Raw genomic sequence first — 14551 nt, 5'->3', positions numbered from 1 at the left:
CACTAAGATTATTATGCATGTGGACGATATGCGTGGTCCATATGCATATCAGGTTATGGTTTAGGTTATGTTAGATAGTGTGTAGATTGACAATAACGATTGATAAACATCTAAGCATTAGTATTATTAAGACAGATGTAAAAATGAAAGATATGGAAATTATTGGTTTTGGAGAGTCAGAAGAACTTAATGAAAATGACGAAGATGAAGAAATTATGGACATTAAGAAAAAAGCTTCTAAGAAGTCAGGAGGATTTCAATCCATGGCTCTTAGCTTCCCTGTTCTGAAGGGTATATTAAAACGAGGTTATAAAGTTCCAACACCTATACAGAGAAAAGTAAGTTTGATTTATATATTATTTTATATGTAATTCTAAAAAGAAATAAAAAAATATTACTTATATGAATATTTCTTTGATAGACAATTCCTTTAGCTCTTGAAGGAAGAGATATTGTGGCAATGGCTCGGACTGGTAGTGGAAAAACAGCTTGTTTTTTAATTCCATTGTTTGAAAAACTCAAGACTAGACAAGCCAAAACCGGAGCACGCGCTTTAATTCTATCACCAACGCGTGAACTAGCAATGCAAACGTTAAAATTCATCAAAGAGATAGGAAAATTTACAGGATTAAAAGCTGTAGTAATATTGGGTGGAGATAGTATGGATAATCAATTTAGTATTATTCATGAAAATCCTGACATTATTGTTGCCACACCAGGTAGATTTCTTCATATATGTGTTGAAATGGATTTACGTTTAAACAATATAGAATACGTAGTGTTCGATGAAGCTGACAGGTGAGATTTTATAAGAAGTTTTTCCATAAGGTAGCTTTGATATTTAATGTATTATATAATAGTAATATTATAAAATAGATAATATAATGAACAATATAAAATATTACAGATTATTTGAAATGGGTTTTGGTGAACAAATTCGTGAAATAACTAATAGATTACCAGAGACACGAAATACCTTATTATTTTCTGCCACATTACCTAAAGTTTTAGTAGAGTTTACTAAAGCAGGTTTGAGTGATCCTGTTTTGATACGATTAGATGTCGAGAGTAAATTACCAGAAGAATTAAGTTTATCATTTATTATTTGTCGTCCTGAAGAGAAATTGGCTATACTTTTAGCTCTGTTAAAGAATGTCATTGCAAATGATTCACAAACCGTAGTATTTGCTGCCACTATGCACCATGTAGAATATCTTCATCAGGTAAATATATAAAATTTATTTTTATCTTTATTTCGTTATGGTAGAGCATGAAAAGTAAATATACATATATAAAATTTATCAACAGATATTAGACAAAGCAGGAATTTCAAATACATTTATTTATTCAAACTTGGATTCCTCTGCACGTAAAATAAATGCTGCTAAATTTCAAATGAATAAAGTTAAAACTTTAATTGTTACCGATGTTGCTGCTCGTGGTATTGACATACCTCATTTGGATAATGTCATTAACTTCAATTTTCCAGCTAAATGTAAATTGTTCGTCCACAGAGTAGGTATGTATAATATTAAATAAATCGTATGATTAATTGATCATAATTATTGTTTATTTACAATTATGGATTTTATTACACAGGTCGTTGTGCACGTGCTGGTCGTACTGGAATTGCTTATAATATTGTTACTCCTGACGAGTATCCATATCTTTTAGATTTGCATCTATTTCTTGGTCGTTCATTAAATATAGTTCCTTCATCTGGTACAAGCAATGACAAGGAATATATAATAGGAAAAATGCCTCAAGGCATGATAGAAGAAGAACTTGCAGAATTAATTAATTGGCATAATTCATCCACCGATCTGGTAAATTTAATTCTACTATTTATTTCAAAATAAATAGAAATAATGTAAATTAATTGTATTTTTGTATATAGAAAAACATGGAAAAAGTTTGCGAAAATGCTTATGAACGTTATATCAAATCTCGGCCAGCAGCATCATCGGAAAGTGTTAAGAGGGTGAAAGAATTGAATATTAATTCAGCAGGTATAATACCTGAATATTCTAATATTAATCCTGCCACGATGGATATATTAACCAAAATGAAACAATACAGACCACAGGGAGTATGTATGTTATGATAAATATATGTTCTATTATGTTTGTTTTTTATTGTTAATGTATTTCTAATTTTTACAATATTTTTTTTGCAACAGACAATATTTGAAATAGATAAAAAAACATGTTCGTTGGATTATAAAATAATGAAAGAAAAACGTGCATTTCACAAAGAAAATATTTTAAACTTTCATAAAAAAATGGAAACACTAGAAACCAAAAAGAAAGAAGCAACAAAAGGTAAATTATATTTTATATATATATATATATATTTTTAAATAAAATCTTACACTTTGTTATACTTATATTTTATACACCATTTGCAGATTTGTCTCAGAAAAGTATATTACCTAAAAGTAGTGAGAATGAAATCAATGAAGCATTTAATAAAGTTGTAGTACCAAAGAAACGAAATATAGAAGATTTGTATAAAAATACTAAGAAGAAAAAACGTTTAGCTGTAAAAGATGAAGAATTTTATATTCCGTATTCAGCTCCAGATAAACATACAGAAGATGGGTATGTATCTAAAAGTACATATATATTTTTGTATTACGTATATATACCTACATATATTAATTATAATTTTTAAATTATGTTATAGATTGGCGGTAAACAATTTCACGACAGAAGCAGAAAAAGTACAATTGGATTTAGTTGCAGACAATGAAGAATCTTTACGGTTACAAACACAGCTTAAAAAATGGGATCGTAAAAAGAAAAAAATGATAACTATTAACAACGTACGAATCATAAATTTATAAACAAATATAATGTTTAATTTCGATTATTTTATTGTCCTTTTTATTGTAGGATCCAAAAGCTGGTAAAATTCGTACGGAATCAGGAGCTTGGATTCCTGCTACTTATAAAACAAATCGTTACACGCAATGGAAAGAAAAAAGTAAAGTCGATGCTTTGGATGATGAAGACAGCGAAGAAGAATCACCAAAATTGCAAAAATGTAAGTTTATAAATATTATACAACAGTTTAAAAATGATAAAAGATACGAGATAATCATTGCGTGATTCATTATTGCATATATGATATATACATGTATAATGTAAATAGATTACTTTGCCAGACAGTGTCATTAATCCTTTGATCTATATAAAGGCACAGCATGATCCACATGTACGTTTCCATAGTACATACTTCTAGTATAAATCGAGACAAGTTGACAAGTCAATCTCAAGCACAGTTAAATGCAGGAAGAAGGTCATTGATCTATCTACGCTCAGTACTGATTTATTTAGTTTCAACTTAGGAGTAATCATTGCATAATCAAAAGACGCTGAATATCATTGCAATATTTATAATATTCTATCTTAAAAAAAAAAAAAAACGATTTAATTTGAAATCAATTAAAACAAGATAAAGAGAAAGAAGTATAGTCACTCAAAAATATTTGTTGACTCGTCATTTTAATTTTTTAATTTAGTCAACAATTGTTTTACTTCAAATATTTTGTAAACATATAATTAAATCATGCATGCTATATTTATTTTTATATTTTTAACAAGCTCATTGCACACTCATCAATATAACAAAGTAAAGAACATTGTTTATTTATAATAGAGACAACACTTAGTATGCAGACGTATTTGAAGATTTAATGAACTCTAAGTTTATATAGTTGTTTTCAATGAGATTGCAGTATGAGCATAAACTAGGTCATAATTATTTCAATTATTCGCGTTTCTCCTAATGACTCTTGCACCTTACATTTCGTATAAATAATAAGATTTGTTGTAATAGTTAATTATATGCGCGCGAACACGGTAAAGAAACTTTAATTAGGCGCATCTAATTTCATAATTAGTATTTTTACCATAATTATACAGACTAGAAAACACGATCGAAATCAAAAACATTCGTGGAATTTAATAAAGTAAAAACCACCGTGTATATTATTCAGAATGAATTAAAATTGTTTCTGTACTTGCTAGTAGAAAATTATCTTTAAAATATTTTCAATTCTAAAATTGTATTTGTACGTGTGTGTAAACGCTTGTTTTGATAAAAAATACAAAACGTTTGGTTACAGTGCAAACACATGCCAATACACATTGGGCGCGTCATAATCAAAAGATCAAGGAGAAGGTGAAAGGAAAGTCGGAGTTGAAGAGACCGGAACAAATTTTAAAGGCTCGCAAATTGTTGGAGAGGAAGAAACGACGAAACGGTAGAAAGAGCCGAAAAGGTCAGAAAAAAGGAGGAAAGTCTCGTTAAAAGATATCCAACTGTATAGATAGGTATATATATATATATATCTACGTGTTGAAACATCTTCGTTTTAAAAATAAACATTTTTCTTACGATGATACAGTAAGAAGTAGAAAAAAAAATAAAGAAATAAATAAAATTTTTTTAAAGATAAAATTATCACCGATTACTTTTCATAGTTCGTATAAAGTTATTCAAAATTATTAAATATATTTTTTTTACATCTTATGAATTTCTAACGTAATTGAACTATGAAAAAAATTGCAATTGATTAAAAAAACCCTCGTAAAAATATAATAAAAGTATAGTATTTATTTTTCTATGGGAGGTAATGCGCGTGCCATTTCGTTGGCGTGCAATAATGCCGATAGTTCGAGAATTTAATTCATAGCACTTTATTACGTAACTATCTTAAGATGGTAATTCCTCGATCGTGATAATGCGCGCAAAATTACATAATACAACCATGTATCAAGAAGAATATTCACGTGTAAAAAATAGAAAAAGAAAAAAAGAATATTCGTCGTTTAAATTACCCGCTTTTTTTCGTGGCGCGAAATTTGAAAATGTAAATGACCGCATCGTTATATACAGTATATATTTCAGTATATTCTTTTAAAAAAAGAAAAAAAAACACAAGAAAAAAGTACTTTAATCATTTCTCCACTACCCATATTAAATCCACCCCCTTGAAAAAAAAAAGAAAAAGAAATGTTTAATTCATTGCCAAAGGTACAAATTTTGTGGACGCCTTCTTACAGTTTGTCATTACATTACTGCGCAACTGCATAATAATTTCATAGAGCGTTTAAAATAATCAGCTAATTATGTTCGCGCACGAGATCGCTGGGACATGTTTAAATGTCGTAACACGACTTGACTAATCTTTTATCGAGGATATATGTCGTGTTTACGATTAATCGATCTTTTCAATCTTGTCATTCCTTTCGATAAGTCTTGAATAATTTTGTTCTTTTTTTTTTTATAAATATATATAATCAAAGATACTTGCAAATAACAATTATTTACGTATTATCATTTCCTTGAATTGAATGGACAAATAACATGTTACTTTATTAAGGAATTTATAAAAGTTTACCAAACACGAACATAGGGAATAGTTTTAAACTACGTTTCAACAGAAATAACTGACACATTTGTTTTCGCGTGCTGATTCATAGTAAGAAAGGATAATTAAGTTTTATCAAATTTAAGAGGATTCCTTTTTGTATCGTAGATAATATCCCGTTATACAATTTGCGATGTTAGAAACTGCCAAGGGAACGTTCGACGAGTCGCTAAAAGTCGGAAAACAAACATCGAGGAAACCTTACAAACTTTTCTAACAAATCAATGCTTCTTCAAAGTATTATAGAATTTTATTATCTCGTTTTATTAATTAACTTTGATGCATACATCGTTAATTCATTTATTATTTTTTTTATTAATTATAATTTTAATCAATTAAAAATTGGAATCGTATTAACACTTTAATGGCTGCACGTGTACGTAGTCAAACGTCGTCAGGGACCCGGTAATATTTTTCAAGAATTAATTGAAAAAAAACCTTTATTATCATTTATGAAAAAATTAACATAAAAGAAAAAACAACAATTTAACAATAAATTTAATTTTATATATAAAGTTATAAATAAAATAACGGCCAATGTGTTCCGGCTATCACACACATGTCGTGTGAGCGGCCATTAAAGTGTTAAAAAGGGATATATTAAATTAATAAAAAAAGAAATGAGATAATAATTTGCAGAATTAACTTCGTAAGTTAATGTAGGAGAAAAAAAAGAAATTATTTATGTTTTTAAATTTTGTTGAACGTTTAGATAAAGCACGAATAAGTGTGTACACATATGAAACATAGTGTTATTTCACATCGTTCGTACAGGCATACATTATTACATATGTGTACGCACATATATATGTATATATTCTTGTGAAAATGTGCAAGGGATCAACGTACGATGTGGCGGAAAATATTACAACGAATTGACAGTTTTCCAATATCGTTATGCCGCCATATGCCTGTCGATTACGTTTTACGATAGAGGATTTGTATGGGAATATTGGGAGAGAGAGAGAGAGAGAGAGAGAGAGAGAGAGAGAGAGAGAGAGAGAGAGAGAGAGAGAGAGAGAGAGAGAGAGAAAGAAAGAGAGAAAAAATAAAAAAATAATGGATAAGTAGCTCGTAAAAAAACATCAGGATATTAAAAAACTAACGTAGTTGGTACCATATTTCATTTTAATTTAAAAAAAAAAAATTCATTTCAAAATATTTATTTTTTAATTTATTTTTTTTTTTTTATAGAACAATCATACAATATATTAATATTAATATTATTTTAATATTAAATTTTAATAAATAATATTATTATTTATATAATTTAATAATTATATTATAATATATTAGATATTATAATAAAATTAATAATATATATTATTGTACATTATAAAAAAATTAAATTATAATTTATAATTATATTAAAATTTAATATTAATATTAATATTTATAATTATAACAAACAATCATATAGACTTATAAAAAATTTTTTAATTATTGATTAGATAAATTATAATACTTATTGTTAATTAACTTTATATGATTTAAAATTTACGTAATCATAATTGATTTTGATTATATAGCCTAACACATTTCTATAACACAACGTTTTCATAGAAATTTCCTAATGAATTATAGCAATCGATATTTTATACTCGAATGAAACTATTCACCATTATAGAAATTATTATTATTGTTTCGTTTTAGTTTCACTAATATTTTTTAGGATATCGTGCGTATTTTTCTTATTCGTTTTTTTTCTATTTTTTTTTTTGTTTTTTTTTTTGAAACAATTAATACAGTACGGTATGGTAAAATTTTCCACGTGAAATTTATTCGATATGAGAATTATTTGAATGGTGAGGTAAAGTTGAGGCGAATGAACTTTCTCTCTCTCTCTTTTTATTGGGGAAAAAACAAAAAAACAAAAAACGTTTTTACGCTTTGCTAACAATTTAAATTCGGAATTTAATCGAATTGCATTTTATATGTGTTTTTTTACGGAAAATTTTTCTTTTTTATAATATTTATATAATATTTAGCAATAAACAGCATAGTATATATATATATATATATATATATATATATATATATATATATAGTACTATGTACTATACTAGTATATGTATATGCATATGTATATGTATATGTATATGTATATGTATATGTATATGTATATGTATATGTATATGTATATGTATATGTAGTATATGTATATTAGTAGTATGCATATATATATATATATATATGCTTTGAGGTATTTCGTTTCCCATATATTTTCACATGCACACGTTAAATTCTATGTACGCTTTATCATCTATCTTACTTTACATAGTCCAATCTTTTTTGGCATCTTATAACAGGTAAACGTCATCTATTTCCGTCAAAGTAACGCTTCATTGCGTGCTCTTGACCTTTTTTTCTTTTTCTTTTATGTTTATTCGATATACTCAGAATGATAGATTGTTCATAAAATTTCAATAAATTCTTTGAAATTGACGTTAACTTTATGACACAAAACATAGGATAACATAGTTGATGCATTTTTTAATTGCATTCTCCTTTATTTAACAAAAAAATTCTTGAATATTATTAAAGAATATGTGAAACGATAAACAAATGATTTTTAAATCAAATAATTTTATTTGTATAATTTAAAGGATACTTTTTTCAATCAAAAAAAAAAAAAAAAAAAAATATATATATATATATATATATATATATATATATATATATATATATATGTATATATTATTTTTTATTTTAGTTTAGTAATAGTAAGAGCTTTGACCTCGATCATTTGTGGAAATTAGATTTGCTTTTACAATTAGGTTCAAGGACAAATAACCTGGTGAAAAAGAAAAGCTTTATATTCGCGATGACTTGCTTCCAGGAACGTATCGATCCGTGGTACGCAGTAATTAACCGGCTACGTTGCGGTACGAAGGATTCAGACGACTTTTCTGACTTTCGTAGAAAGTTCCTTCGATTTAAGCGAAAGCTCTTTCTCTTCCTCTCTTTCCATTTCTCTTTTTTTCCTTCCCTTTTATCGCAACTTCTTAGCGCATTAAGCGAGATTAAATATGTTTTTTTTTTTTTAAGATTTTTAATAAATTTTTCTTTAAACGTTGACAAACAACAATTTAAAGAAAGAAGAAATTTTTTCTTTTTTATTCGACATCCTCATATAAATAAATCTCCAACAAGCTGTTAACAAAGCTTGTTAACAATAATATTGTCTTCTAATTATTTAAATCTTCAATTTTCTAATAACCATATATTCATTTTTGTTCCCATTAGCACATTTGCAATATAATTAATTTTTCTATAGAATTATTAATATAATAAATGAATATTAATGGATACGATAAAAGTAATATAAAAAAATAAAAATATTAAATAAATAAATTAATTAAATAAATATTTGCTATATTTTCTTACATAACTATTTAAATATATACAATTTTTAAAAGATAGACAGATTTAAAAAAAATTTTTTTTTAGAAGATAGAATATAAGAGTCCTTTTTTAAAAATATCGGTTATGAAATTATTAAAAAACTATAAATCAAATTTTTAGAACTCTAACATAATCCTAATAATAAATAGTTCTAAATAATTTTGACTTTCTCATTTTTAACGTTACGAAATAAAAATTTCTAAATGAAACCCACACACAGATCCTAGTAAAGAATCGATTAAAATATAAGTTGGACCAAAGTTTGGATAACAAATAAAATAATTCGTTTATATTTTCAATCATGCAAAAATATATGAATGTTTCACTCGTGTTTTGGGTAGGTGTTGTAACATTTTGGTGGCTCCTTTAATATTATCTACCTAACAAGTATATAGATATATGTAATAGGATAGATCGACAGGTTCGAATAGCCGTTTCGCTTGGTGTTCAATTGTAAAAGGAGTGAAAGGAATCTCTCAACGTGTTGTGACGTAATTTCTCGTACGTTATTGCGAGTACAACGAATACCGTCGGTCAGTTTCGGTAGCAAGGATATATTGCTGCCAATTCGAATGCATCGAGTGCGTGGAATAGAAAAATACTTTCACACGACCTGTATTTGCTTGTATCTTACGTATAAACACATACATAAACACACATTCCTTTTTTTATTTACTAGTACATACTTAATATAGCTATATATATATATATATATATATATATATATTTTGCTAATCACTTATTTCTTTCTTTTTTGTTCTCATTAATACTTTCACGAAGATATAAATAAAAAATAAAAAAAACGAGAGAAAAAAAATATTGATTGCCAGCCAATCAATTCTCTATTGATTAGAAATTTGAAATATTTGAAATATTTGTTTGTATTTTTTATTAAAAAATATCTGCCGCGTTTCGTTGATTTTTTTCCCCTCTTCGATCGTGAAAAAGAAAAACAAACAAAACTAACAATAAAAGAAAGTTTTTTGCATTTATGAATTTTTGCAATCCATCGAAGAAAGAACAAAAAAGAAACATCTCTTTCGTGATATCACCTATGCACGTGTACAACCGACGAATGATACTTCGACCACAACTTCGAGTACAAGTTTGCGGTTTTAAAATCATCCAAGCAGTCATCTTACCACATTCTCTTCCCATACATTTCCTATCTTCCCGTTTGAGTCAATGCCTGTTACGTGTATCATAGAATTGTTCAGTCAGATAAATTCCAACTCGATATCGTTATCGTTACTATCATTATTTCATTTACTTCCTTGGTCAGATGATGTAGACCATTTTAATGAAAATAACGTAATATGAATCATAGTTGAAAGTCATTAGAAATTTTTCATACCGATTTGACTATAATAAATTATTATAATTAGAACATTATAATCTTAAATTCTCTTTATTAGGAATATTATTTCTGTTACACACATATGTAACATTCGGAAAGTCATATAAACAACATTGAATAAAAGAATTTTCACAGAGGACAACGTGCCAGTCTCAAGGTGGATTTTGAAGAGAAAGGTACTCCGAATTTATACTACGTGTTTGACAGATTAGTATATTTTTGTTATATTTTTTTTAAACACTTTCTATCCTTTCGATAGTCACTTTCTATTACTTTTACTAATCGAAGATGACGGAAAATTGGATATTAATATTTAACGATTATTATTTATTTGTAAAATAATTATTTCTACGACATTTTATTATTTTCCAATGTTCTCATAACTTTCTACTAATTAAATCGATAAGATTCATTTGCTCGCAAAACAGCTGATCTTTTACAAAATGTTATTCGTTCGATATAAGTAAACAAGAAATCAACCGAGTGATTTACAATTAATAGCAAACATATTTTGCTTGTAGTTACGTCAATTCAATCGTCGTGAAAACCCGTTTCTCCTTAAGGTAAAAAGAAAAAAATGTAAATTTCATCGAATGTGCCACTTGTTTTCCATCCTGTTTTCTATAAGAGACAAGCTTACAAAATTTATACACACAAATATATAAGGAATGTATTCGAGATAAATATTAAAAATAATAATATATTTGAAAACAGATTAGAAAAACTAAAAAAAGAGATTTCTTTCTTCGAACATTATAAATAAATATCCTGATAAATATCAGAGAGACTTAATATAAAATTATTTTAACTACGACTCGATAAAATAAAGAAGAAAAGGATTTCAAATTTCTAAGAAACGATAATAAATATTTTAGGTATGAAAACAATACGATGATTTAAATAACAAAATGTCATCCATATGAAAAAAATTACTTTTTATATAATAAAAAATATAATATTTGAATTTATGTGAAAAATGACCAAAAAATTCCAACGAAATTAGTTAACGATCAACGTTTGTCTACGATTATGTACGAACTTTCCCTCATAGACATTTTGTTAAATTGCCACTTAAATAAATGAATTATTTGTATGGGATATAACGTTATACATGATCTACACAATTTATTTGTTAAATGTAAGTATAAATTACCATTGAACGAGGAAACATCTGGTCGAGGTAGAAGGAAGAAAAGGGCGTGTCGACGATCCTACCTACCATTTCGTGAGTCAAATCGTTTTTAGGGTGTGCCTTCCTTTCCTTCACCTTTCAATGCCTTCAACTATATGTAAATGTATATTACTTCTTCGTGTGAAACCTTTTTTCCCTTTTTGGTTGATCATATATATATATAATACTGTATATGTATATATAGTAAACCATACACTGACCATTTTTATCAAACCAGCAATTCACGTTAGCTTTTTTGCTTTTCATTGAGAACGACTGGAAAGATATCGAATTCTGGGTTATGGCCTTTTTTTAACCATTCCAATTTATCTTTCGACAAAATTTATTGGAAGTTTAGTAAGACCAATGGCGCTTTATGATGCGGGCCACACGAGGTTACATGTACTCTCCCCTTGCCTGATGTCACGAGCTTTGTTTAGACACGACCTTGACTTTTCCTTTCTCTCTTCCTCCTTTTATTTTTTTTTCTTTTATATCACCAAATCTGAGAGTATAACATCCTTGAAAAAGTAATATGATGATGATGATTAATAGTATCAGTCATATCATGATCAGTCATATGATGATTATTCATATTTAACAATTTAGTAATAGTACTAAAATATCAGCTACGTAATTATATATGTATCTATATAATGAATGTTTCTTAACCATTTGACCTATTATGACGTATACCATACGTCGAGGCTCTTTTGTCCCAAAACTGAAAGCGACGTATAGTATACGTCCTACCAACACGCTGAGGCGCTGTTTGAGGGGTAACATTCTTAAATTTTCAAAAAATCGATTATTTTTTAGCTTAAAGTGTACTGTAGATGTCTAAAAACAATATGCACTTGGTCCCGAAGCAAAAAAAGATTTTAATCATGTCAAAATCTTGGTTTTACCGAAGCGCTTCGAAGCGAAGCGAAGTGTGAGAATGGGACACTGTAGCACTGCTCAAAGCATAGCGCAAGGAACCGCCATCGTGAAGTTAGCTTAATGCTAAATGATTAAAATGGCAGCTTAAATGGTTAAAAAATTGTACATAGTTACGATTAATAAATTTTTTCATGAAAAGAATTGATATCATGTTGTTTATGATGAAGACAATTCTTCAATAAAAAATATAATTAAAAAGTACAAATTAAATTACTAAATTAATTATAAATAATAAATATAGAGAATGAAAATGATCGAAGAAATGGATATAACTTTTACTGATATAAACATTAAGTGAACATTATTTCATTTATTATGTTTATCATTTATTTATGTTTCTCTTTGTGCAATGAAGCGTTATAATAGATATATATATAGTCGAGTAACTATCTAACATCAAACAAAATACAACTTGTTAGAATAGGTGTATTCTCTTACAAGAATAGATACGAACTGTATAACTTTGCAGGTAAGTTTATATACCTTTACGTATATATACATATATTTACATATGTATTTGAATCGTTGACTTTTTCGATAAAGATCATGGCAAATTCAAGATAACGAAAAGAAAAGGGTAGATGTGTTTTTATTTTCTCTACTTTATCGAAAAATAAAAATACAAATAAAAGACTTTTATGGATGCTACGTGTATATATACATATATTTATATAGAAAGAATTTGGAAACACGAAAATAGAGTTTTGTATTGAAACGAGAAAAAAGACCATGGCCGACAACGACGACGACAACACAGGTAAATTGATTTTCGAAGCCTCGAACGGTAAAACACGTTCATGTAGAAAAGAAGACGATGTGTGTTTCTTCCATCTTTTTCTATCTTCTTCTTCTTATCTCTCTCTCTCTCTCTTTCTTTCTCTTTGTTTCTCTATTTTTTTTCTTTTCTTTTCTTTTTTTTTTTTTTAGGTCAGACGCTCGATGGCTCACTCAAGCACGTTAGTCACGATCTCGAATTAACGATTAGCGCGTTCTAGGCATCCTTAATGTCGTCGAACGATATCAGGAACAAAAAGTTTGCTAAAAAGATACTTTGACAATTTGAAACCAAAATTTTTTGTTTATTTTACATAATATATCAATATATATAACGCACTTTTATATCCAATCCAACGTGATTAGTTTCGTTTAAATAAAAAATGTTACTTTTGTTTCCTTCCTTTTTTTTCGTAATTTTGTGTTAAGAAAAGAAAAGAATTAATAAAAAAAGGAAAGGAAGAAAATTTTGTTTTATTTTTGTTTTAATTTAAATTCCAATTAATAAATAATAATTCCATTGAATTCCAATAAATAAATAATAAAAATTATTTATCATAAATTTAACGATACGTTAGAAAATATATTGTAGAAATATATTTACAATGACATGTTTTATCAATGTTATATATATTTATATATATTATATATAATATTATTAATTTGTTATAAATATTATAGAATAAAATTATATAATAAATAATATTATATATTAAATAATATAATAAGTTATATATATATATATATGTTATATATTTTTAGTAACTTTTGATATTTAAGGATTACAACGAACTAAGGACTAAATTTATCGAGATTATGTGGATTTGTGTCACGTGTAAGCACCTAAGTTATATATACATAACATATTCTTGTGTAAAATATAGCAAATAACAAAATCGTCTCCACGAAGAAACACACACACGTTTATTTTCTTAAACGGCTAATGTAAACCTTACTGTGGCACGTAAAACAACAAAGTATCCATACAAAGACGACCAACAGAGGATGTTGATGTTATAAACGAAGTTTAATTCAAATAAGGTTCTTCTCTTATGAATTATTGTAAAACTAGCAACCTTATTAATTAAATTATTAACATTTTACTTGAAATTTATTCAATTAACCCAAACGTAAAATTATTTCGATAGATAAACATTCATGATTGTTATTCGTGTTTCGTAAAATGATTAAAATTGTTTTTAAATTAATGAATAAATTAATGGAAAAAATTAAAAATTAATATAGTACATAAATTCTTGCAAAATTTTGGCAAATCCTACTGGTTTTCATCCTGGCGGGCTATTCGTTAGCGGCAATTTTAAACATTTTCGAATGTCACAGGATTACGCACTGTTTCATGATAGTTGCCAAACAAGAGAGACACTCTTTTAACTTAGTGATATTAAAGGTGGTATTTATTTTAAGAAATACCTCTTATATATTTATGATCATTTTATACTGTTCT

At 27.1% G+C, this 14551-nt stretch overlaps 1 protein-coding gene across 1 annotated transcript; it reads left to right on the top strand.

Annotated features, from left to right (window-relative positions):
- The first annotated feature begins 8 nt into the window (after positions 1 to 8).
- Positions 9 to 6433, top strand: LOC107068663 (ATP-dependent RNA helicase DDX54). Its single transcript, XM_015325322.2, has 11 exons — positions 9 to 338; positions 422 to 798; positions 908 to 1223; positions 1309 to 1519; positions 1600 to 1826; positions 1898 to 2089; positions 2180 to 2321; positions 2408 to 2600; positions 2686 to 2824; positions 2895 to 3045; positions 4130 to 6433. The coding sequence occupies exons 1-11, from the start codon at positions 144 to 146 to the stop codon at positions 4312 to 4314; spliced, it is 2328 nt and encodes a 775-aa protein (XP_015180808.1). The 5' UTR covers positions 9 to 143; the 3' UTR covers positions 4315 to 6433.
- Positions 6434 to 14551: the final 8118 nt, after the last annotated feature.

The sequence above is a fragment of the Polistes dominula genome, unplaced genomic scaffold, assembly GCF_049000335.1.
Source record: "Polistes dominula isolate Pdom_NZ unplaced genomic scaffold, Pdom_raw_medaka contig_12, whole genome shotgun sequence".
In the NCBI taxonomy this organism is placed as follows: domain Eukaryota; kingdom Metazoa; phylum Arthropoda; class Insecta; order Hymenoptera; family Vespidae; genus Polistes; species Polistes dominula.
The sequence above is the reverse complement of the archived record's forward strand: the minus strand, read 5'-3'. Positions and strand labels throughout refer to the sequence as shown.

Bases quoted from the DNA above. Each gene is read 5' to 3' on its own strand.
- LOC107068663 (XM_015325322.2), top strand. From the start codon at position 144: ATGAAAGATATGGAAATTATTGGTTTTGGAGAGTCAGAAGAACTTAAT. The intron at 1,827-1,897 runs GTAAATTTAATT...TTTTGTATATAG, and splicing joins ATAATTCATCCACCGATCTG to AAAAACATGGAAAAAGTTTG. The intron at 2,322-2,407 runs GTAAATTATATT...CACCATTTGCAG, and splicing joins AAAGAAAGAAGCAACAAAAG to ATTTGTCTCAGAAAAGTATA.